Source organism: Dromiciops gliroides, chromosome 3 (genome assembly GCF_019393635.1).
Source record: "Dromiciops gliroides isolate mDroGli1 chromosome 3, mDroGli1.pri, whole genome shotgun sequence".
Classification (NCBI taxonomy): domain Eukaryota; kingdom Metazoa; phylum Chordata; class Mammalia; order Microbiotheria; family Microbiotheriidae; genus Dromiciops; species Dromiciops gliroides.
In genome coordinates this window covers 619,579,975-619,606,288 of record NC_057863.1, presented here as the reverse complement: position 1 = coordinate 619,606,288, position 26,314 = coordinate 619,579,975, and the positions used below count along the sequence as shown (strand labels likewise).

Here is a 26,314-nt window from a genome sequence, read left to right as displayed (position 1 = left end):
GGGGTGAGGAAAGGGGGAGAAGGGAAGGAGGGGGTGGTAGATACACACAGCCACAGAGTAGATAGCGGTGTTGACTGGATTGACAGCTGGAGGGGAGGTGAAGCAGGGTCTTCTCTGCCTATCCAGGGGCTAGCTGACAGGTCCCACTGATCCCAGCACTTTGGCCCCCAAACAAAAGGCTTTGTACTTCCTTCCCTTACTATTCAAAACCTGATAAGGTTTTCTAGAGACTGACAGTCACGTATCCCAGCTTCTGAGCTGGGAAGGAACTTAGAGGCCACTTAGTCTAACCCCCTCATATTATATAGATAAAGCAATCAGCCAATTGAGGAAAGGGAAGATAGACCTACAGTTGGAAATGGGTAATTATCCAGCAGAGGGACAGTCAGACGGGTGGAAGGAGAACGGGGAGAGAGCAATGACAAAACCTAAAGAGGAGAGAATACCCAGGAGGAGAGAGGGGTCAGTAATGTCAAGGGCTTTGAGAGATCAGGAAAGATGAGGATTGAGAACAGGTCATCAGATTTGGCAATGAAGGGATCACTGGTGGTTTGGGAGAGAGTGGTTTTAGTTGAGTCGTGAGGTTAGAAGGCATGAGTCAGGGAGGAGAAGAGGCAGCTGCTGTAAACAGCTTTTATGGGGGGGGGCTTGGCTGAGAGCAGGGGGAGATTCTTAGACTTGAGTGGGAGAGTAGGATATAGAAGGGGAAAATATATATATATATATATATATAGGTGAGGCAATTGGGGTTAAGTGACTTGCCCAAGGTCACACAGCTAGTAAGTGTCAAGTGTCTGGGGCCAGATTTGAACTCAGGTCCTCCTGAATCCAGGGCCAGTACTTTATCCACTGTGCCCCCTAGCTGCCCCCTAGAGGGAACATTTTAAGGATGAAGGAGACTTGGACATGGCTGTAGATAGCAAGGAAAGAACCAGTAGATAGGGAGAGATTGATAATAAGGAAGAGAAGAGGGATGGAGTAGGAGGAATCTGCTGGAGGAGAAAGGAGGGGATGTAATCAAGGGTGTTTGTAAAGAGGGTTTATTGGGCTAGGGGGAGGGCTGCCTCTTCAGCAGAGATGAATAAAAAAGGGGAGAATGAGGGATGATGTCAAGGGGTTGTGAGATGTAGAAAAGGGCACCAGAGGGAGTTCATGAAGCAAATGGCCTTTGTTTTCTCAGTAAAGGGGGAGGGGCTTAGCTGTAAAGGAGGCGTGCATTGGGAGACTAGAGGAAAGAAGAAGGGAGCAGGATATAGAATTGATTGTTGTTGCGTCGTTTCAGTCATGTCCAACCGACTCTTCGTGACTCCATTTGGATTTTTCTTGGTAGAGATCCTGGAATGGGTTTCCATTTCCTTCTCCAGATCATTTTACAAATGAGAAAATTGAGGATGAAGTGACTTGCCCAGGGTCACACAGCTCATAAGGGTCTGAGGCTGGATTTGAACTCAGAAAGATGAGCCTTCCTGACTCTAGGCCTGTGTACTATGGAGCCCCCTAGCTGCCCCATAGAATCAATCAGCGTGGAGTAAAAGGCACGTGCAGTGAAGGCCCAGTTAAGATCAGAGAACATGCTTTGTTGTGGCCTGAGTTAGCATCACCAAATCTAATGGGCTTTTCTCAATCCCCATCTTTCTTGACCTCTCTCAAGAGGTCAGCCTCCAATCTCTCATCTCCAACTGCCCATTGAACATTTTAAATCATAGACTTCTTAACTCAACCTATCCAAAACCGAATTTATCTGCTGCACTGTGCCCCCCTGCCCCCGCCATGTCCCCCCAGCAAACCCTCCCCTCCTCCTACCTTCCCTGCTCCTGTCAAAGGCACCACCATCCTTCCAGCCTAGATGCCACCCCCCCCTCACCCACCATGCACAATTGATTGCCAAGTCCCTTTAATCCAAAGTCAGTTCTTCTTCCCTTTCTTTCCCATTGCATAAAACAAAAAAACCATTTGGATGGGACGGCTATTTCAAGGGTTGGTTGACTCACACTGGTTTGCTATGTAAACTGAATTTGCTTCTACTCAATCCAGCCACAAATCGGTACCACCCAAAGAGCCGAAGGCATCGGAATCAGAAGGCTTTAGCTCCCTCTTCTGACCATTTCCTAATGTTTCACTCAATTAACAAAATCCCTTTGTAGTTTGGGTAGGTCCTTTCCTAGCATGCACGCCCCTAGTATGGTAGGGCTGGAAAGGACTTCAGAATTCACTTAGCCTGAGAAGGAAACTGAGGATGAGAGAGGGGAAAGGCCTTGTCCAAAGTCACAGGTGGCTGCATAGGGATTAAAATTCAGGTCATTCCCTATTTCATAGCCTTATAGCTCTGGAGGGGAAAGGGAGGCCATCCTGCCCCACGATTGGCTGTTGTGCAGAATAGACAGATGCCACCAGGTAAATGGTTAACAACTGGCTCCACCCCTGCAATGTTCGTATGACCCACATTTAAATTTCATCTGAAATATTAACACTTCTCTATTAATTTCTTAATCAATCAATAAGCATTCATTAAGCATCTACCATATTCTAGGCACTAAGCTAAGCCTTGGGGGTATAAAAAGAGGCAAAAGGCAGTCTTAAGTCTAGACAAATAGCAAAACAATGAATCAAACCCTGATTTGTACATTTGCCAGTTTCAGACGTGTGAATGCTCACACCAAAAGTTTAATAATAAGCTCTGAGTTGGGCAGGGGCTGGCTCCAGCCCACTCCTGGACGTCTTCCCACCCTTCATTTGGTTGCTCACACATCCCTCGGGTTCGTGCCTTCACCGTCACTTTGGAAACTACTGGAGTTTTCTGTAGAGCAGATTCTTGTTCAAATATGGGTTGGACTAGCTCTCTTTTGAGATGTTTTCTCACTCTGAGAATGTAATAGAGTGGAAACGCTTGGAGAACCAGGTACCTTTTTACTGCTGTTCAACGGCTAGCCCGTGATAGGTATGAATGAGCAAGTGAATGAATGGGATCCTGGAATTCTCTTGATCACCCAGTCCACACGGCCCCACTGGACCAATTCTGGAGTTCCTATCTCAGTAAGGTCACCAATTCAAATGAACCTTGAGCATCAACACAGAATTTTGGAGAGTAAATAATTGGATTGCAGACTCGTGAAAGGAAGCAGGAGGCCTCATCCCACACAACACATGCCAAGGGAACACAGAATCTTAGCATATTCAACAGTTTTTCCGATGACATCTCTCGTTTCCACACAAATGGACAGAGCCCGGCTGTTCGTTATCCAAACATAGATGACTCAGTGGAAAGAAAAAAGAATTGAAAGCCCAAGGACCTGAGTTCAAATCCTTCCCTCCACCACTTTCCACCAAGTGATCTTGGGGGTGTCACTTAGGCCTCAGTTTCTTACCTGTAAAATGAGCCCGTTGAAGCAGCTAGCCTTTGGGCTTCCTTCAAGTTCTATTATCTATGACCCCATCATCATGTGTTTGACTTGGAAATGTATAATAAGTTTCTTGGTTTGTTTTGTAACTTCATTATGGTACTAATTATCGTTTATTAAGCTAGTGGATTTATAGAATTTTGCTTCAGAGAACCAAAGGCAGAGCAGGAAATAGTGTGGGCAATAGTGATCCTGTAGCTCCCATGGGTTGTGGGGAGATAAGAGGAGAGGGAATAATTCCCCCCCCCAGCCTTTCAAGAGCCAGCCTCCTGACCGCCTCTACTCTCTCTCAGGCCTGGGCTGTTACCCTGACAGAATCCTTATAGCTTCCCCTCTCCTTGGTTAGGGCTGGAGTAGGGTGGGCCAGGTGGCACCCTAGCTAGATGGACTTCACTCCCTGCCCAGAACATGCTGCTTTGCTGAGGGTCCTGTGCCAACTGGGACAGCTGGGGTCAGCAGGGGAGATGGGCCACAAAGACAACTTGCCACCATCTGCACTGACTCCCCACCTTATTCTAATAACCCAGACCCCATAGCCAGCTCCCCACCTCATTACCCAACTCTTCCTCCCTTTCTTCTACTCCCTCTGAGAACCTCCTTCTGTTATGGAGCTTTGGGGGAGAAAAAAACAATCACTCAGATCCAGATTCTGTGTACACTTGACCTTAACCATGCACAGGAGCAGGTGTAGCTTAGAAAACCTTCCCCCAAAACTGACTGAAGTGAAATGACCCCAAAGGCCAGAGGTTTTAGATGTGGCTCTGACTCTACAAGAGATTTCAGAACAACTAATACAAGAGCTAGAAAAGTGGTCATGGGAAATAATATGTCAGAGCTAGGAAGGACTTCAGATCACAGAATACTGGAGCTAGGAGACAGCTTGGAACACAGCTTAGAGCTGGGAGGGCCCTTAGAACTTAGAATATCAAGGGGGCAGCTGGGTGGCTCAGTGAATAAAGCACTGGCCCTGGATTCAGGAGGACCTGAGTTCAAATCCAGCCTCAGACACTTGACACTTACTGTGTGACCCTGGGCAAATCACTTAACCCTCATTGCCCTGCAAAAAAAAAAAAAAGAAAGAAAGAAAGAAAAAAAGTAAGTAATTTGCACATGCAGATAACTGAAAATGGGCCTAACTTGGGGGTGTTTTATAGTATTTTAGGAATTTTAAAGTCTAATAAGTTAGGACCACAATAAAAAAGTCTAAAATGCCAAAGATTCCTTGAGCACTGGATTTTTAGATGGCCCAAGCACCAACTAGAACTGGAGGAAAAGGCTTTGTAGAAGGAGGAAGGAAAGGAAGGAGAGAGGGAGAGAAAGAATGAGCAAGAGAGCTCACAAGTCCAATTTCATCCTGAATTTTTAAGACCTCAGCCTTGGAGTGAAACCTCTGTAGGCTCAGGCTGTCTCCCATGCCTGTATTTCTCCCTTCTCATCTTCACCTCTTGGCTTCTCTCCCTCCCTTCAAAGCTCAGCTTAGGGGTTCCCTTTCCAGATTCACTCAGTTGTTAGCACTTTACTCCCCTTCCCCAATATTATTGTTGTTGTTCAATCACTTTTCAGTCATGTCCCCATTTAGTATTTTCTTGGCAAAGATGCTGGAGTAGTTTTCCATTTCTTTCTCCAACTCATTTTACAGATAAGGAAACTGAGGCCAACAGGCTTCAGTGGCTTGCCCAGGGTCACACAGCTAGGAAGTACCTGAGGCCAGATTTGAACTCAGGAAGATGAGTTTTCCTGACTTCAGGCCCAGCACTCTATCCACTATGCTGTTACCTAGCTGCCCCAAGACCTATTTACACTCTTAAAAATTGTTGAGAATCCCCCTAAAGAATTTTTGTTTATGTGAATTATATTCATCAATATTTGCTGTAATTAGAAATTAAAACTGGTGAATTTTAAAAGTAATTATTAATTCATTCTAAATCACGATAACAATCTCTTTAAATGTTAACATAAATAACAAGTTTTTAAACAAAAAACAATTATTTTCCAAACAAAAAAAAATTAGTGAAAAAAGTGACATTGTTTTACATATTTTTGCAAATCTCCCTAATGTCTGGCATCTGGATTCTCATAGCTGCTTCTGCATTCAATCTGTTGCAATATGTTGTTTTGGTTGAAGTATATGAAGAAATCAGGTCTCACACAGTTAATTGGAAAAAGGAGTATTTTAATAGGTAAATAATGTGTTAGTATTTTTATGAAAATAGTTCTGACCTTATGGATCCCAGAGAGGAGCCAGTCTCTTCCAAAATATGCTTCTTTGAGTTTTTGTGGTTGTTTTTGTTTGCTTTAAAAAATACTTGCTTTCAGGGGCAGCTAGGTGGTGCAGTGGATAAAGCAGTGGCCCTGGATCCCTGGATTCAGGAGGACCTGAGTTCAAATCTGGCCTCAGACACTTGATACTTACTAGCTGTGTGGCCCTGGGCAAGTCACTTAACCCTCATTGCCCCGCAAAAAAAACAAAAAAACAAAACCATACTTGCTTTCTTATCCCATTTGGGCATATCAGTGTCCATGAGCAAAGGGGCCTCTAGGATCTACTGCCTGCTTCCTTTAAGTTCCCATCACTTATCTAATTTGAATGAATACCATCTAAATCTTGTTCCCCTCCAATAGGGGGTGTTAATCATATGTTCCTATTGACTGAACAAAGGGCTTAAAGCTATGACTTTGGGAAGAAGCAGCCCCAAAAGTTAACTTTGGGCTTGAGCTTCCTGAACTGGGACTTCCTTATGAGTTCATGAATGAGGTCTTGAAATATCCAGCTTCCACTGACCTGCTGACCTATGTTTGAGCCAGGACTCTGAGGCCTTCTTTAAGGTTTAACCTCTCTGGGCCTAAATTCCTCCTCTGTAAAATGAGTGGTTGGATTAGAGTGGGATTGTTAACCTGGAGTCTCTGAACTTTAAAAAAAAAAAAAAGAATATATCTCTGACACATAGAGGTCAAGTCAACAAGCCTTTTTTGGTTAGGAAATTGGGGTTAAGTGACTTGCCCAGGGTCACACAGCTAGTAAGTGTCAAGTGTCTGAGGCCAGATTTGAACTCAGGTCCTCCTGAATCCAGGGCCGGTGCTTTATCCACTGTGCCACCTAGCTGCCCCCAACAAGCATTTATTAAGGCCTTAGGATGACCTAAGTGCTGGAGGCACTTGAAACCACCGGTCCATCCAGTAGCAAATCTGCAACCATGGTGTTGTTCTCTCTCATTGAGTATTCTTGTGTCTGTTTCTGAAGATGGGGGATTGGGGCAGCCAACCCGTGGCATTCTCTTTCCGTCCCTACCTTACTCTGTAACACCCTTCAAATGCTTGACATCAGCTACTATATGTCCCTCTCCCAGGCCCTCCCCCCCATCCAATACCATCCAATATGTTAGCCACCCCACCTGGCTTTGTGTCATCTTCAGCTTTGATGATCACACTGTGTCGTCACATCTTCATCTGAGTCATTAGTAGCAACATTAAACCTCATCCTTTTGTTGGCCTTCCCTCCATCCTCTTCTCCGAGTTATATGGACCTAGTTCCTTCAGCTGGGGCTCATGTGACATGATCTCCAGTCCCCTCTCCATCTTGGTCGCCCTTCTAGGATGGGCTCCAGCCTGTCAATGTCCTACTTAAAATACGAGGGTCCACAGACTATCCACTGGTGTTTACCTCTGTTGAATTTTCCTTTGGGTAGAAATTCTCCCAAATCATCTCCACCTGCCTGGTGAGAAGGGAGCCTTTACAAGCAGATTTGCAGGGTTGAGAAAACAGAGAGTTTTCCCCCCAAAGCATTTGCTTGGCAAACACACACACACACACACACACACACAAACAAACAAACACCACAACCTTCTGGCAGTCAGGATGGCAGGGAAGGGAACCCATGGGGATATAGGGACTCTTCTTGATGGCTCTGGCTTTGCCAGCCTAGACACAGTCACTGCACAAGGTTACAACATTCTGTCTTTCTTGCTCTCAGACCCAGAACGGGTAAGAAATATTTGCTACAACTGGCAGGTGGTAAAAGTTGTCATTGCTGGGTTTTTTTTTTAAATGTGTTGTGAACTTTCCGAGAAGGAATCTGCAGAAGAGCAGTATTTATTAGGAGCTGCTGACCTACCTTTATGAGGCTCGGTGTAAACATAATGATTTTGCCAACATATGAATCACATTCTGCTCTTTTAAAAATAACTGGTAAACAGGAGTGGAACATTAACAAAACAAAGGCCACCGAAGGAAGGGGGCAGAGGAGCAGTTATGTACATGAGATCATGAATCTGTGGCAACCAATTCAGTCAACATGTTAAGAGGCATTTATTAAGGGCCTACTATGTGCCACACAAGCAAAAAGAGAGAGATCCCTGTCCTCAGGGAGCTTACATTCTAATGGGAAGGGAACAAGCATTTATTAAGTGCCCACTATGTGCCAGACACTGTGCTAAGAACTGGAGATACAAATACAAGCAAATACAGAGCCCTTGCCCTCAAGGGGTTTACATTCTAACCGGAAGGAAATATGCCTACTATTTGCCAAGCGTTATGCTAAGCGCCCGACAGATATTATCTAATGGAGGAAGACAATACAAAATCAGGGAGCCAAAAAGCAGCGTGGGGAGAGTTGTTGGGGATAGAGCAGGGTGTCCAGAGAGTCAGAAGCAGTGCTGGGAGAGAAAAGCAAGATGTCTCTCAGCCCTATATGGGGCTGTTGGCCATGGTAAAAACTAGGGACAATGAGAGGCTGAATCACAGGCACAGAATTTCAGAGTTGGAAGGGGCCTCAGCAGCTCTGTAATCCAACCCAAACCGGAAAAGGAATCTCCTTTGGAGCATACTGATCGAGGCACATCTAGCCTTTGCTTAAAGGTCTTCAATACAGGGGACCCATCACATCTCGAGGTAGCCCACTCCACTTTGGGCTTTAGTGTTTTTGTTGTTGTTTTTTGCAGGGAAATGAGGGTTAAGTGACTGGCCCAGGGTCACACAGCTAGTAAGTGTCAAGTGTCTGAGGCCAAATTTGAACTCAGGTCCTCCTTAATCTAGATCCAGTGCTTTATCCACTGTGCCACCTAACTGCCCCCTCTTTTAACTATTACTATGACTACCATCACCACCACTACTCTACTATAACTACCACTACCACCACCACCACCACCACCACCACTACTACTACTGTTAATAATGATAATATGGGGGCAGCTAGGTGGTGCAGTGGATAAAGCACCAGCCTGGATTCAGGAGGACCTGAGTTCAAATTCGACCTCAGACACTTGACACTCACTAGCTGTGTGACCCTGGGCAAGTCATTTAACCCTCATTGCCCCCACCAAAAAAAAAAGACCTTCCATGACATGGACTTTTCACAATCCCAACTGCCATCCTCTATATGTTCTCTAGCTCGTCAATGGCCTTTCTCTGCTGTGGTGCCCACAACTAACCAAAGACAGAGCTCTAGATCAGGTCTGAGAAGGGCAGAGGACAGAGAGACTCTTGCTTCCCACTTCCTGAAAGCTGAACCTCTCTTAATGCAGCCCGAGAACATAGCAGCTCTCTCAGCCACCATATCATTGGTTCATTAAAGAAACAAAACAAAACAAAACAAAAACCCAGATCTTGCCCAGGCCAGCAGCTGAACATCCTCATCCATCTGACTCCCATCTTATACTTGTGAAGTAAAATTTGAAATCCAGGCATAAGGCCACATTTTCCCCTGTTGAATTTCAGCTTAGCAGATCCAGTCTAGCAAAGTTGTTGTGGAAGCTTGACTCTGTCCTCCTTGGTTTGCATCATTTGTCATCGATTTTGTTGTTGCTTTGTTTAGTCACTTCAGTTGTGTCCGACTCCTCATGACCCTATTTCTTGGCAGACATACGGGGGTGGTTGGGGGCAGCTAGGTGGTGCAGTGGATAGAGCACTGGCCCTGAAGTCAGGAGGACCTGAGTTCAAATCTCACCTCAGACACTGGGAGCCATCTCCAATTGTCCTGATGTATATCTTCCCACTGGACCCAGATGGCTCTGGAGAAGAGAGTGAGGTTGGTGACCTTGCACAGCCCTCCCACACTTAAATCCAATTCAGTGCAAGTCATAACATTACCTCCCTTATGTCACGATCCTTTTTGAGAACAAAGGACAAACAACGACAACAACTGGAGTGGTTTGCCATTTTATTCTCCAGCTCATTTTACAGATGAAGAAACTGAGGCAAACAGAGTGAAGTGACTTGCCCAGGGTCACACAGCTAGTAGGTGTCTGAGGCACTTAAACTCAGGGAAATGAATCTTCCTGACTCCAGGCTTGGTGCTCCATCTACTTCACTACTCAGCTGCTCCTATAATTTAATTGTCCTATCATCTAATTCACATCAATTCCTAACTTCTGCAGCCACTGAGTAAATCAAGTGCCCTTGAGAGACAGCCTGACTTGGAAGAGAAATGTTTTCCAAAGTACTTTGGAGTACTGGCTCTTTCTGACCACCTCTCAGTTATCTCTGCTAATAGAGATGGAGGAAACCAGGAAATCTCACAGATGGTCAGCAACTCTTAGTCCGGCTCTGACTTTCAACCTTTACCAGGCTTTGATAAGAGCTGTTTGACTAGAGCCATTGGCACAGCCCTTGGGCATGCAGAACTGACCCCTTTGGGTGCCAACTCCCCTTTCCACTCCCTCTCTGCTAAAAGGATCTAAATGGAGCAAAAGCAATGAGGAATGAGAAAGAGATGATCCATCCAGAGGCAGATCAAGCTAAATCATCTAATACAGATTTTTTTTCTCTTTCTTCTCTTCCTCCTCCTCCCTCCTCTTCTCCTTTCCCCTCCTCCCTTCTTCATGTTTCTTCCCTCTTCCATTTCCCCTCTTCTTTCTTCCTCTCTTCCCCACCTCTCTCAGTCCCCCCTCCCACCCTCTTCTCTTATCCCTCATACCTTCCTTCTCTTCCCCCTCTCCTTTCCTTTTCTCCCCTCCACACAATTCTGTAACCTAGATATTGACCTCCCCTGAAACTGCTTGTATGATTATCTCTGTTTTACAGAACTTGGGGGTTAGGGAGAGAAGATGACTTTATCCAGGGTCACACAGCTAGTAAATATCAGAGCCAGGACTGGAAACCAGGCCTCCTGATTCAAGTATATCAGTCTTCAAGGATTTGAAGAGCTATCATGTGGATAAAGACAGGAATTCTCATCTTCTTGAATTCAAAGCAGCCTCAGACACTTACTAGCTATGTGACCTTGGTCAACTCACTTCACCCTGTTTGCCTCAGTTTCCTCAGCTATAAAATGGGGGCAATAATAGCCCCCACCTCCCAGGGTTGTTATGAGGATCAAATGATCAAATTTCATCAAATCAAATAATGTTTGAAAACCATTTTGAAAACCTTAGAGTGAGGTAGGAACATTAGCTATTATCAATACCATTAACCGGATCCTGATTTGAAAATACTACTATAAAAAAAAAAAACAACCTGAATCTGTGATTCCGTTGGTACAGAGAACTCCCAGAGGAGATTCCCCAAATCTCCCATTGTAAATCATCATTGGGTTGCTTGGGGGACTGAAATGCAAGTGACTTGTCTAGGGTCATACACTCAGTTTAAATCAGAACAACTTGAACCTATGACTTCCCGATTCCAAAACTGGCTTTCCTTTAGGGGGATGCTGGCAAACATTTAACAACTGGTTCTCTGGGGTGGAGGAGTAGGGCAGTACACATAACAGACTTTTTCTTTCTTTCCTTCCTTCTTTCTTTCGGGGCAATGAGGGTTAAGTGACTTGCTCAGGACCACACAACTAGTACGTGTCAAGTGTCTGAGGCCGGATTTGAACTCAGGTCCTCCTGAATCCAGGGCTGGTGCTCTATCCACTGCGCCACCTAGCTGCCCTGACACATAACACACTTTTAAATTTTATCTGCATTGTTGACATTTTCTTTATCACTTTCTTAAATCTAGAAAGTCAACAAAACAGGAAATCAAGCCCTGATTTCTGAGGTGTTAAGGCCACCACTGAGAATTTAACAACCAGCTCTCTCAGGCAAGTTTGCATCAGCTCCAGCACACCACTGTTCTCAATCCACAGTGTCACACTATCTCGAAATTAATACAAGAAGTAATAAAGACAGATTCAACTGAGCAAAAGGGAAGCAGGGAGGGAATTAGATATTAGTCCGTCTTCTGTGCCACTGTTGTGTTCATTTTTTCTGCAACCTCTAAATTTCAGGGCTTTGAGACAAAATTTAGGTTGCCCCTCCTTAGTTATACTTTTCTTCCAAATCGAGTGAGACAACATAGTCCATTACTGTTCAAATGCACTATCACTGTTCAGGTCCTATATGAGAGAGTTTGAAATAGGCTACAACCGTTAAGAATGCGCAGCGCATAGGCAATTAGGTGACTCAGTGGATAGAACATTAACCATGGAGTCAGGAGAACCAGAGTTCAAATCTGGCCTCAGACACTTATTAGCTATGTGACCCTGGCAAGTCACTTAAATCCAACCCCCCCCCCATTTCAAGAAATTTCCACACTAACTTTAAGAAAAGGGTCACACAAGAAAAGCTGTGATACAGAAGCCGGGTATCACTGGGTTGATGTATAAAGCTTACAGCAAATGGGTGAGTAGGAAAATGATAGAGGTTTTTGCATGCGAAAAATTCTTCTTGAACTAAATACTAAAAACTCCCCTTTCCATAACATCAGTAGAACACTTTCCTTACAACAATTCCATCTTGCAAGCTTTATTATTAACTTCTTTTTTCTAATCCTGATCTGTGATTTCATCCTTAGGGGGCACAGCTTAACTGCCTTTATGTAACTTAGAGTCTTAGTGGGGTTAAGTGACTAGAACACAGTCATCCAGCTGAGTCAGAAACAGGACCTGAACAAAGGTCTCTCTGACCCCAGGGTCCTCTTCTTCAACACCATGCTGCCTTTCACCCCTATCTTACACATGAGACAGTGGACATGGAGAGATAAATTGACATGTCAAAAGTCACACACAATTCCTACTTATTGTACCTTGGATCCCAACTCAGATCTGTTGATTCTCCCTTGATCTGATCATCTCCTCTAACTGTCTTTCTGTATCTCTCCTCCTTTTCGTGCCTTGAGAAGGCCATTACAGAGAGTGCCTCTCCTTCCTTTCTTCCCACACTTTCTGGCTTCTGACCTCATCATACAAGTGAAAATGCTCTTTCCAGAATTACCAGGGATCCTGTTATTGCCAAATCTAATGGTCATTACTCAGTCCTCATCGTATACTTTTAAACTGTTGATCATCCTTTTCTACATTTTCTTTATTTTCTAGGTTTTTGGGACACTGAGCCCTCCTGGTTCTCCTCCTACCTCTCTGACTGTTCCTTCACTGTCTTTTTTGCTGGATCCTCATTCAGGTCATGGCCACGAACTGTGAGCATCCCCCAAAGCTCTATCCTAGACCCTCTTCTCTTTTCTCACTTGATGATCTCTTCTGTTCTTGTGAGTTTCATTTTCACCTTTTCAGATGATTCCCAGATCTCTTTTTCCAGCCCTAATCTCTCCCGACTGCCTCTCTCACATCTCTGTATTGTTAATTTGCATCTCTGCATCCAGTAGGCCTCTCAAAGTTGACATATCAAAAACACAACTTATTATCTTTGCCCCACCAACTCTCCTAATCTTCTAAACTTCCCTATGATTGTTGAGGATGCCACCATCCTTCTGGTTATCAACATTTTCCTCCACTCCTCAATCTCACTCCATATATCCAATCAGTTGCTAATATTGTCTTCTCCATCTCTCCATTTTTCATATATGTCCTTTTTTTAAAAAACTCCTGTGGACCCTTAGTCACCTCTCTCCCAGACTGTTGCTTCCTAATTGGTCTCCCTCATCCAAACTTCTCCCCCCTCTGATATTATCCTCTGCACAGCTGTCACAAGGGACTTTCCTAATGTATAGGATTGGCCATGTCACTCCCTTACTCAAGAAACATCAATGACTACCCTATTCCCTCTAGGGTCAAGTACAAACTTCTCTCTTTGACATATAAAGCTCACACAACCTGGTCTCTTCTGCAGGAGGTCTTTCCCTGTCGTCTGCTCTACCCCCTCCTTTCTTAACCCAGACACTAATGCCTTCCCCTCTCAGACAGCCTTCCAAATATACTTGGTAGTTAGAATCAGACAGCTACTCGACAGCAGAATATGGACATGGTGGTCAGGAGAAGTGATACAAGGACCCTCTCAAGGTCTCTCTGAAGAACTTTGGAATCGATGGTGAGACACGGGAGGCGCTGGCACAGGACCCCCCAGGGTGGCGTGCCCACTTCTGTGAGAGAAGTGGAATTTGCAGTAGTTCAAAAGAAATATGAGATGAGCAGGTTTAGAGACATCCCCGCTCCAAATGTTAACATTGACTCTGTGCCCCATCTGTGGTAGAACCTTCTAAGCTCCTATTGGTCCGATCAGTCACAGTCAGACAGGGAAGGGGAATTTATACACACAGTAGTGTGGCAGGCACTAGCCTAAGCACTTTGCAATTCCTATTTCCCTGGGAAGCAGGGACCATTATAATCTGCGTTTTACAGATGAAGAGTGCAGACAGAGGTTCTGACTTGTCTGGGCCAGCTAGTAAGTGTCTGAGGCCTGATTTGGACTCAGGTGTTCCTGACTCCAGGCCTGGTGCTCGATCCACTGAGCCACCTAGCTGTCCCATATTTCTGTTACATGACAAATTCCGTGGGACCACAGGAAATGTCTCTGGTATCTGTAATAACCCCTTCCCTCCTCCTCTCCACAGCCCCGTTATTCATCATGGCCCAGAACGTTGGATCCACACCCAAACCCCGGATTCACCACACAGCTCCCTATCCTCCATCATCGGCCAATGAGTGCTCACAGAAGCTGGTCCCAAGGACTGATGGAAGGCACGCAACCTCGTCCCCCTGTGGAAAAGAGGCCAATTAGTGCTGGAGGAAGAAGGATGCTGACTGTTCCTTCAGATCCAATCAGGAGATCTCCTGTCAAACAAGGTATCTGATGGGCTTTTCGTGTTTCATATGAAGAAATTTGCAGCCATTTTTGTTGGTTAATTTACATGGCGTGGAAGCAGGCAAAGCATAAAAATCGCACTATGACTTTTGGGAGAGAGGTTGTGATGATGGATGGATTGGGGAGCCAGCCTCAGAACCACGGAGGCCTGCTTTCCTGATCTGCCGCTGACTTCTTCACTGGCTGTGTGACCGTGGACATGTGGACACAACCTACCAGTGCCGCAGCAGTACATTAGAGAGCAGGGGCAGGTCGGTTTTGGTCAAGGGAGTTCTCCTTATGGGCACTTCCTTGCTTACACTGATGAAACTGCAAATGTGGGTGGGCCTTAATGTAGATTTTGATGTGTCATCTTATAGAAGAGCCCAATCCTGATCCTTGTTCCATGAGCCCTCCCAGCTCCAACATTCTAGATTCTGAGTCTTCTCCAAACTCTAACACTCTGTGTTATGAGTCAGTTCTGACAGTGTTGGAGCTAAGTCCCCATCCTGGCCTTCTGATAAGCCACTTAACTATGTGCTAAGGTCCCTTCCAGCTCTGATATTCCATGTTCTAAAGGTCCTCCCAGCTCTGACATTCCCTGTTCTAAGGGTCTTCCCAACTCTGACATTCCCTGTTCTAAGTTTCCTCCCAACTCTTGACATTCCCTGTTCTAAGGGTCCTCCCAGCTCTGACATCCTGTGTTCTAAGTTTCCTCTCAACTCTGACATCCTGTGTTCTAAGGTCCCTCCCAGTTCTTGACATTCCCTGTTCTAAGGTTCCTCCCAACTCTGACATTCCCTGTTCTAAGTTTCCTCCCAACTCTGACATCCTGTATTCTAAGGTTCCTCCCAACTCTGACATTCTCTGTTCTAAGTTCCCTTCCAGCATTGACATTCTGTGTTCAAATAATACAAGTATACCCCTTTCTTCTTACTTTCTTTCCTTGCTATTATGATGTAGAAGGAAAATCACCTCCACCCTACATTTTGATAAAATATGTCTGACATACATTTTTATTAGTGTGCAAGCATTTTGTTTGGAGAGACTTTGTGGCCAACATTTCCCCTTAAGGACAACTCTCTAAGCCAAGCAATTTCCAGCTCCCATTTTATAGTAGCTGTGAAACAAAAGATGAATATGAAGAAATTCTGCAGCCAGGAAAAATTATATCTTTCAGGTAGAGTTTCTGTTGAAATATTCACCAGAGGGAGCCACGATCATGTGGATGTCAGCTTGGCTCATGGGAAAGGCATGTGGAAATAAATAGACATCTCCTCTCTTGATCTGGTTCATGATAAACTAAGGGACAAAATTTCCTCTCTTTATTTGGTTAACAAAAGAACATTCCCTCCAATGATCTACACATTGATTCTGACTTTTGGGGGGAAGTATGGTCCCTATTTTGAGATGCTCAAGGGAATCAAAAGCCCTGAGGAATACCAAACCAAAGACACTGTTACATCACCTCTTGATTTTTTCTTTCCTTTCCTTTCCTTTTCTTTCTTTCTTTCTTTTTTTGCGGGGCAATTGGGGTTAAGTGACTTGCCCAGGGTCACACAGCTAGTAAGTGTTAAGTGTCTAAGGCCGGATTTGAACTCAGGTCCTCCTGAATCCAGGGCTCGTGCTCTATTCACTGTGCCACCTAGCTGCCCCTACCTCTTGATTCTTATAGCCCTAAAGAGTTCTTAATGTTGCAGGCTTTCCCCATGGTCAGGATGGAGAGAGAGAGAGAGGCAGGAGGGAAGAAGGGAGCAAGATCCCTCCCCCCTCTCCCACCCTTTCCAATAGCTTATGGAGGGAACAAGTGAGGAAAGGAATGGACTGAAAAAGGAAAATGCTGATCGATCAGGGAGCAAGCAGGATGAGAAAAGCATTAAGGGGCATTATTCATTTGTGAAGGAGATAATTGATATTGATGGAAAAGGTCTTGCATCGTACCCTAGATCTATTCAGATCCGTCTTCTTCTGGCAACACTATTTAAGAAAACAGGAGAGGGACCTGGTATGAAGAAAAGAGTGAGAATATTTAAAAAAAAAAAGATTAAAAAATATACAGGACACTGGAGTTGGGAAGAGCTTCAGAAGTCAACCAATCCAGCCAGTACCACATGTAGAAATGCCCTTTACAACATTCATTCACTCATTTGTTCGTTCATTCATTCATTCATTCATTCATTCATTTGAACCCAGGAGCCAAGCCCAGAGCATTTCATTAAGAATCTCATTTAGTGGAAAGAATAATTAGTTATCAAGGTGGAATTGGTGAGAGCTTTGTAGAGGGGAGACATTTTGCTTCTGGCTTTGATAGTATACATAAACAGTTCTGGACCAGCCCAGGAGAGAGAGATGGAGAGCAAAGAGATGGAGAGAGACTTTGAGAGTCAGAAAACACATAGAGAATCTTATGAAAATGATGTAATTTTGAACCCTTGGTTGCACCTTCATTCAATAAACATTAATCTCCCTCTGTATGCAGATCATTGTAACTAGTAAGTGCTGGCAGAGACACAAAGACTAAACAAGATGCATCCCCTGCTTCATGGAGTTTGGAGTCTAGTATGAAAGATAATGAAGGATAATTGTGGATGGTCATTGAGTCTCTGTTTCCCTACTTACAGAAATGAGGAGGTCACCACCATTGTGTGGTAGTTCTAGCTGTGAGAGTCATCTTTCTTGGATTGTGCCAAAATCTGGTCCATAGAAATATCTACCCACTGGCCCCTTTTCTCTTCCCTTTGGAGGAACATGGAGTTAGTACAATCTCTCTTCCACATAACAGCCTCGGCCAATTTCTAGGCATCCAACCTCTCATTCTTCGTGATTTTTCAAAGATTCCTCGAAGCCATTTCAGTGATGGCACTCAATTCAATCCAGGAAACTTTTGTTAAATGTTCACTACATGGGAACTTCTGTGCTAGCTGCTGGGGATACACAGATAAAGCACAGCTTGTTTCAACAAATACTTAGTAAGTACCTGCTAAAATAAGAAACAGACCTCACTTTTGAGAAGCTTATTTTTTTTTTGCGGGGCAGTGGGGGTTAAGTGACTTGCCCAGGGTCACACAGCTAGTAAGTGTTAAGTGTCTGAGGCCAGATTTGAACTCAGGTACTCCTGAATCCAGGGCCGGTGCTTTATCCACTGTGCCACCTAGCTGCCCCATTTGAGAAGCTTATTAACACAGAGTAGAACATCCAAGATCACAGAATCACAGAATTTTGAGTTGGGAGGGACTTCAATGGTCATCTAGTTCAACACACTGTGATGTCCTCAAAGACAAAGACTGTCTTTAGCAGTTTGGGGTTTTTTTGGTATTTCTGGTTCTTAGCCCAGCATCTGGTGCATAGTAGGTATTTAATAAATGTTTGTGGATTGACTGAATGTAAGTAATTTCAGGATCTTGGCATGAAATTTGTCAGGGCCATTGTTGGAACTCATTAAAAGCAACTAACGTTCCCTTGACTTGTCATCAACCACTTGAGAGTGAATTAAGTGTGCCATTCATTCCTGAACAGATAGATAACATGGTCACTTTCTCTCAGAGTTCCTATCATTTTCACTTCACCAGACGTGTTCTCCCTCATTGGTCAAAAAGAATGGAGAGTTAAGTCATAGTTCCCTTTTTTTTCTTCAACCTTCCAAGAGGTGAAATTTTCTTTAAGGCAAGTTAAGAATTCACTTGACATTCAGATATTTATCTCTAGCACCTGCATAGATAGTGGGAGTCTTCCATTAGTGATCTGTTTCCTTGTGTCAATTTCCTGAGCTCTGTGAGAAAAGCATCATCCGTAGTCTCAGACCTGGCGTTTCCATGACAATATCATTTCTTTTTCTCAATCTCTTTCTCTCACCAAATGCTCCCCACTCTACCTCCACCCTCAGATTCATGGATTTCCAGAGTTATATTTTATTTTGGCAGGCAATGCTACTCAACCACTTCTTCTTCTACCTGATTTATTTCATTTGAACAAGGCATTCCCTTCTACTGACATATTCCAATGTTGAGTTCTACCCACCAAGTTCCAGCGGTATTTTCCCCCTTGTATTAAAATTTCAAATTTACTCTATTTCTCACACTCTCAGGATACAAGACATAGAGTGGAGGCCAAAAGCAGAGCAGTACTAGGAGGGGAGGTAAAGTGATTGGTGCTGTGTCTTAGGGTCATGCTTTCTTCATTCCCTATAGGGGAAAATTGCCAATCTTCTCCTGGCTCCCCTTCCAGCCTGGTGGGCCCCCATACACACCACTTCTGGGACATCAATCATGTCCTTTAGGTTCAAGGATAATGACACAGAATAACAGGATTTCATAGTTTGAAGGGACTTCAGCATCCACCTTGCTTGATCCATCCTCCCCAAATAATCCTTACTACATGCATTTAACACACATGAGGCTCTTCAAGAGAGGGGAATATTACTCTTCCCCTCCCAATGTGATCCATTTCATTTTAGGTACTTCTCATCTGAAGATAGCTATCCTTTCCCTTCTCCTCCCAGGCTGCTCTTCTCCAGGCTAAACATCACCGGTTCTTTCAAATGATCTTGATATGCAATAGTCCCATGCCATGCCATGACCCTACTACCACCCCTCCCAACCTGTCCCCTTCCCCTGCCACTTGCCCTTGCCCTCATGGGAATTAGGGGTTCCAGTAGCCAACTGTAACTCTCTGGATTGGGCTACTCTTCAACTCACATGAATTTTCTGGATGGAGGTCGACTGCATGAGTCAGGAACTCTCAGGAAAGACTGCTCTGACCTGGGTTAAACAAAATGACTGCTGAGGTCCCTTCTAACACTAAATTCTGTGATAAGGAAACTGAAGGCTAGTGTCCAAGGTGGAATTCAGAGGTGTTCCCATCTTCCAGGTGGGCTTCTCCTTGACTCAGCCCTTCCCTTGTCCTTACTCCTAGCCCGGAACTCTCCAGCTGCTCTCCCAGACTCTGTCTTCTCCCTCCTAGGCCCTAACCTTTGCATGATGCTTGCCCTCATGCACTATTTAGGCTCTAGTCATAAGCATTGTGCTCAACCTTCTTCCTAGTTATTTCCTCCTTTAGGTTATAAGGCCTCTCTTCCACTGGTGTTTTCCTTTCTGCCATCCCTGACATCTTCTTCAGTAAGTGGTCTAATGGTTCTAGCTAGGCTTTTCCATCCTGTTTCATTTTAAGGGCCCCCTATCAAATGAGGGAGTCTTGGGGTAAAGATATTCTTGCATAAGCCTTAGGAGATATGCTCCATCCCTAGTCAGAACTTCATCACTCTGGTGTCTTAAACTACACTTCCTAAACTCAAATCTTGTTCTCAACTTCACCTACGTATCCTCCTACTCACTCCCTAAAGCCTCATTTCACATCCCAAGTTCCAACCTTTAACTTAAAGGAAGATGGAAAACATCACCTATTCTCCCAAGTCCCTTCGTTTCCTGCCTGAGAGTTTACAGATGCTAGAGATAAGTGCAGGTTTTTTCTGGTGATATCATTTGATCCCACATGAGTCATCAGAAGTGGGGTGGGGTGGGCAGGCTTGAGAAGTCTTGGCAAGCTGTCTTCGTCATGCTGTGGATTCATGCTCCAGGAAGAAAACATGTTTCCATTTGGCTATGTCCCATCCTCATATGGCTGCCTCTTCTGATCATAAGACTTCAGAGCTGGAAGGTCCCTTCAAACAGAACATGCCAGAGCTGGAAAGGACCTTGGAACTGAGAATGTTTCAACTGGAAGGGACTGTAAAGAGCCTCTATCTAGCCTTCATTTTTTTTTTTTTTTGGGTGAGGCAATTGGGGTTAAGTGACTTGCCCAGGGTCACACAGCTAGTAAGTGTTAAGTGTCTGAGGCCGGATTTGAACTCAGGTACTCCTGACTCCAGGGCTGGTACTCTATCCACTGCGCCACCTAGCTGCCCCTAGCCTTCATTTTTGAGATGAGAAAACTGATGAAGCACTCTGAATGAAATCACTTCCCCTCTGCAGATAGTCTCATGTTTCCTCACCCATGTTTGTACCCATTGGTCCTTCTCATGGCTCTGTGGCTCAGGGGATGCCAACTTCTCTTCTTAAAGAGTTTCATGTCTATTGAGAAACAGTATAGTGGAGTTAACAGTCAGAAGACCTGGGTCTATGCCCCATTCTGCTTTGTTTTACCTAGATAATGTTAGACCAATCATTTTCCTCTCTGAGTCAGTTTGTAAGTCAATAAACATTTATTAAGCACCTACTATGGGCTGGGCACTAGGCAACTAGACTAGATCAGGAGTTCTTAACCTAGGGTCTTTGAATTTGTTTTAATTTTTTTTTTTTTTAGTGAGGCAATTGGGGTTAAGTGACTTGCCCAGAGTCACACAGCTAGTAAGTGTTAGTGTTGGAGGTCAGATTTGAACTCAGGTACTCCTGAATCCAGGGCTGGTGCTCTATCCACTGAGCCACCTAGCTGCCCCTTAAAAATATTTTAATAGCTATTTTAATATGATTGGCTTTTTTCATAACTTACATATTTTATTTTATGTATTTGAGAATATTTTTCTTAGAAGGGATCCATAGGCCACCAGTGGGTTACAAGACACAAAAAGGATTAAGAACCACTGAGCTCAATGGTGTCTACCAGAGCCTGCTCTGGGGTGGGGTCACCCATGAGGTTCCCCTTAGGTTCCTAGCTTTTCTGCTGGGCTCCCAGCAAAGTCCTAAAGCTGCTCTCCCACTGGGTGTCTAGTTTACCCTCAGCTCCTGACACAGACACTGCTGTCAACCATTGCTGTTCCAGGGATACTGATGAAAAAAAGTAACTCTTCCTTCCCTCAAAAGTTCACATGGTCCTTCTCTGGTCAAAGTTGAAGAGTAGGAAGAATGGAGGCTGAGGTACTCCTTCCAGTCTCCCCTTCCCCCTCTTGCCCTCCCCAAGCAATTCCTTCTTAGGAGCTTGGCTTGGAGTCTTTCAGTGCTAAGGTGCTAGATGCCTGAATGCCTGGTCCCAGATTGGCTTATTGGTTTTATACAACCCTCACAAGTAATGAGCAAGACCCCTCAGTCAATCCAAATATTCTTCTGGTATAATATCACTCCATTCCATCTAAATCCTTGCAAGGATTTCTAATCTGAGCAAGAACTTTTTGCAGAGAATGCAAAAACCATTTTTGTTTGGTCTATTGATTCACTAGAGGTCTCTAGTCTTGATCACACTTACTTCATTGGCTCAGTGCAAGTTTTCTTACCTGATAAAGGAAGCAGGGCTAAGTGAGATGCGGTAGCTGATTGGTTAACTCAATTGACCTCTACTCTCTCTCTCTCTCTTTTTTTTTTTTTGTGAGGCAATTGGGGTTAAGTGACTTGCTCAGGATCACACAGCTAGTAAGTGTCAAGTGTCTGAGGCCGGATTTGAACTCAGGTCCTCCTGAATCCAGGGCCAGTGCTTTATCCACTGCGCCACCTAGCTGCCTGATTCAAATACTCTTAGAAATAAATCATGAGCTGCTGAGGATGCCAGGCTGTGAGGAAGTAAAAAGAGTAAGTGTATTTTCAGTGGCATTTAAGTGGTGAGGTGGATAGAGCGATGCACTTGGAGTCGGGAAGACCTGAGTTCAAATCCTGCCTTAGATACTTACTAGCTGTATAACCCTAAGCAGGTTCTTTAATCTCTCTCTGCCTCATTTTCCTCAACTGTAATATGGGGGTAATAGTAGCACCTATCTCAAAGGACAGTTGTAAAGATCAAATGAGATAATATACCTAAAGCACTTTGTAAACCTTAAAGTACCTTATAAAGGCATTGCCACCACCACTCCCAATGCCATCACCATCATCAAACCAATGGCTTCCATTCTTGTTGGGCCATTCTGTCCTGAGTGAGGAGAAAGCAAAAAAGAAAGCCGTGCCTACCTGCCCTTCACTGCCTGTAGCCTGCCAGTTTATGATTTATTTCTAGGAGTATCTGAATCCTGAATTAATATGTCAGGTCTGTACAATCTCTTCACCTTCTGCACTACCGCTCCAAGACGTAGATCAGCTTCTGCTGACCAAACCTTCTGTCTTCCTAGAATAAGGAAAACACTCTCTCCCTTATTCTCTCCCTATCTCTAAGCTTTAAATAACATGCAGACCCAGTTTAACTTTTCTGCTGGCCAACAGGGTTTAATAGTCATTGAAAGTAACAGATATAGAAGGAAAACTAGTATGACTAAGTAGGGAGGCAGGAAAGGCAGCCTGTTCTGGGAAGTGAGAGATGCCTTAGACTCTAGTCCTTGGTGATGTTGGTGATGGTGGCTCCACCACCTCAGAGCTGGGGGTGCCTGGTATTGCCACTGTGGCTCCTTCCAACTCACAGCACAGAGTTGGTCCAAGCCTTTTGTTTTTTGTTTTTTATTTTTTTACTGAGGCAATTGGGGTTAAGTGACTTGCCCAAGGTCACACAGCTATTAAGTGTTAAGTGTCTGAGGTCGGATTTGAACTCAGGTCCTCCTGACTCAAGGGCCGGTGCTCTATCCACTGTGCTACCTAGCTGCCCCAATATGAAGGATTTTAAAAAACCAGTCAAATGAATTTTGTTTGATCTTTGAGACAATAAGAAGCCACTGAAGCTTTTTGAGCAGGTGACATCATGAGACCTGACATTTTAAGAATATCAATTTTTCAGCTGTGAGGAATAGTGGTGTCAAGCTCAAATAGAAACGGATCCCTTAAGGCTTACATGTATATTGACTAGAAAGCCACAAATTAGCATTATCTGTGTTGTATTTTTAGGGGCAGCTAGGTGGCACCATAGTGCATAGAGCAGGGCTTGGGGTCAGAAAGACTCATCTTCCTGAGTTCAAATCTGGCCTCAGACACTTACTAGCGGGGTGACCCTGGACAAGTCACTGAACTCTGTTTGCCTCCATTTTCTCATCTGTAAAATGAGCTAGAGAAGAAAATGACAAACTACTCCAGTATCTCTGCCAAGAAAATCCCAAATGGGGTCACAAAAAGTCTGAAATGACTGAACAACAAATGTTGTGTTTTTATTTCCTTTATTACCTTTACATTTTAGTTTGATCGCAAAGCATGGGAGTTTGGCAGGACCTGTTAAGTCTGACACCGCTGGCAGAGGATGGCTTAGAGATAATAGAGTAAGGGAAATCAATTAGGAGACTATTGTCACACTCCACATTCGAGAATGATAGGTGATGCTGTTGACTCAAGGATGATTCCGAGGTTGGGAACCTTTAGAAAAGGGCCATATTTTTCAGGGAATGGAATGAGCTACATTCATACATAAGATCAGAGGATCACAAATTTAGAGCTGAAAGGGACCTTAGAGTCCATCAAATCCAAATCTCTTACAAATGAAAAAATAGAGACAGAAATGAAGTGACTTGCCTGGGATCCCAGAGCTTAGGGTGTGAAGCAGGATTTGAATTCAGGACGTCCCGGCTTCAAGTCAGGTATTTTATCCACTATGCCATATTTCCTTTTTTAGTGAGGCAATTGGGGTTAAGTGACTTGTCCAGGGCCACACAGCTAGTAAGTGTCAACTGTCTGAGACTGGATTTGAACTCAGGTCCTTCTGACTCCAGGGTCAGTGCTCTATCCACTGCGCCACCTAGCTGCCCCTGCCATATTTCCTTTTGAGTTTGATGACCCCAAATCCAATACTCTTTCCTCCATACCTTACTGTCTCTCCATGTTAAATCTGAGTTGCCCATGGAACATATGTCTAAGAAGATACATCCAGCAGGCGGTTGGTGATGTGGTTTTAGACATGAGGAGAGAGGCAAGAGGTTCTTAGTAGTTGTATCTTTGACACCTAGCATGATGCTTGACACATAGTAAGTACTTCATATTGCTTCTTGATTGATAGACGGATGGACACGGCGAACTTTCATAACGCCAAAACTCACAACACTTTTGTTTGTCCTTTTTTATGAATTGCTGTGCATCAGTCTGGACAACCGGAGACTCGGTCTGGTCACCTGATGAGGGTTTTTGTAACCTGGATCCACACTCTACAATACCCCATGAAAAGGTAAGGTCTCGTGGCAGAAGGGCTCCAATTGCTGATTGGTTGAAGCTCCATTCAAAAGTGCCCCCTCCACCCTACTGGGCATGTGATAGTTGTAACCTTTTTTTGCTGTAGATAAGAGACTGTGTATGAAAGTGAGAGGGAAAATTAGAGGGGGGGAAGGAGGGAGGGAGAGAGAAAGAGAGAGGGAGAAAGAGCAAGAAGGAGGTGAAAGGAGAGAGAGGGAGGAGAGAGAGAGAGAGAGAGAGAGAGAGAGAGAAGGAGGGGAAAAGAAAGTAGAGAGGGAGGAAAAGAAGGAGGCAGGGTGAAAGGGAGAAGAGATAGAGGAAGCGAGACAAAGGCACAACAGTAAGTCCCAGCAATGTTCATTTCCTATTGACAATAGATAGAACATTGATGGGGGTCAGTTATAACACTGCGGTGTAGAAGGATGGAGAGATTACAAGAAGGTAGCTTCAGGCTCAATATGAAATTTTTTAAAATCTCTAACAAGTAGAGCAGTGGAATGGAGAGTTCTGAGAGGTAATGAGCTCCTCATCACAGGAGATCTTCCAGGGAAAGATGACAGTAACAACCATTTACATCACCCTTTAAAGTTTGCAAAGTTTTTTCATAGTTCTCCCCCTCAAGCCAATGTTGGATGACATTTGGCAGAGAGGCTGAAGAGCTATACCTCTTCTAGTCCTGAAAAAAAGAACACTAAAGCTCTCCCTTTCAAGTTGCTAAGATTTCATGAGGCTCTGAGGGAGGGAGGGAGAGAAGGAGGTAAGAACCACCCAAAGGATCAACAGTAGTTGGTTTTGTTTTTTTTTCAGGGCAATGGGGGCTAAGTGACTTGCCCAGGGTCACACAGCTAGTAAGTGTCAAGTGTCTGAGGCCGGATTTGAACTCAGGTACTCCTGAATCCAGGGCCGGTGCTCTATCCACTGCGCCACCTAGCCGCCCCCAACAGCAGTTTTTAAAAAATGGAATTTGAACAAATCCTAGGAATCCATGACACTCCAGCAGTTTCCTGGAAGTTACCCTTAAATGAAGCCTTGAAGGAATGCAAGGATCTGAGAGGTGGAAGGATGTAGGGATGTAGTATATTCCAGGGATGAGACAAAGGGAATATGGGAAGTGCTTTGGGTTCTATGGGAAGGCATAAGGATGGAAATTGGAATGCCATTTCTTTTTTCTTTTTCTTTTTAAAAAAATTTTTTTGCGGGACAGTGAGGGTTAAGTGACTTGCCCAGGATCACACAGCTAGTAAGTGTCAAGTGTCTGAAGCCGAATTTGAACTCAGGTCCTCCTGAATCCAGGGCCAGTGCTTTATCCATTACACCACCTAGCTGCCCCCGGAATGCCATTTCTAAGAAATAGTTAGTAGTCCAGCTGGAACATAAAAGTTATGAATGGGAATAATCCATTCATTCATTCATTTGTTTGTTCATTCATTCATCCATTTATTCATTCGTTTATGTATTTACTTATCTATTCATTCATTCATTCATTCACTTATTTATTTACTTATTCATTTCTAATGAGAATAATTTGAAGTGAGTTTAGGAAGGGTCAGGTGGGGATAGATTGTGGGGTGGGGAGGTTAACACTTCTAGTGAAGGCCTTTAAGGACTGTGAAGGGGGAAGATTTAGGATCATAGACTTTCATAGCTAGAAAGCATCTTAGTCCTAGGGATTGCACCTAGAAAAGAGAACAGAAAAAAAAAAACTTGCTATACTCAAGGATTGGGGGCTGGAAAAGAAGAGTCAAATGCTTGGGAGGTGAAGCCAAGAAGCCAGACTTGTCAGGCAGCATTCTGTGATGATGTATGCCGATCATTTTTCCTAATTATCCTAATTGGCCAAGCCTAAATGATTTGTGCCCGATCTTTCTGCTATCACTGTAATAGATCATGTGAGTTGGAAAATTCACTGTGGAAGAGGGACAGACAGAAGCA

General features: G+C 44.2%; 1 protein-coding gene across 1 annotated transcript in view; it reads left to right on the top strand.

Moving 5' to 3' along the window:
• The window catches only part of FHAD1 (forkhead associated phosphopeptide binding domain 1), a 185,129-nt gene that overhangs the window by 14,363 nt on the left and 144,452 nt on the right, over window positions 1-26,314 (top strand). Inside the window, exons 3-4 of the mRNA XM_043996552.1 lie at window positions 14,161-14,392; window positions 24,295-24,377. Coding sequence (XP_043852487.1) covers window positions 14,161-14,392; window positions 24,295-24,377 — 315 coding nt within the window. The remainder of the gene's footprint in view (window positions 1-14,160; window positions 14,393-24,294; window positions 24,378-26,314) is intronic.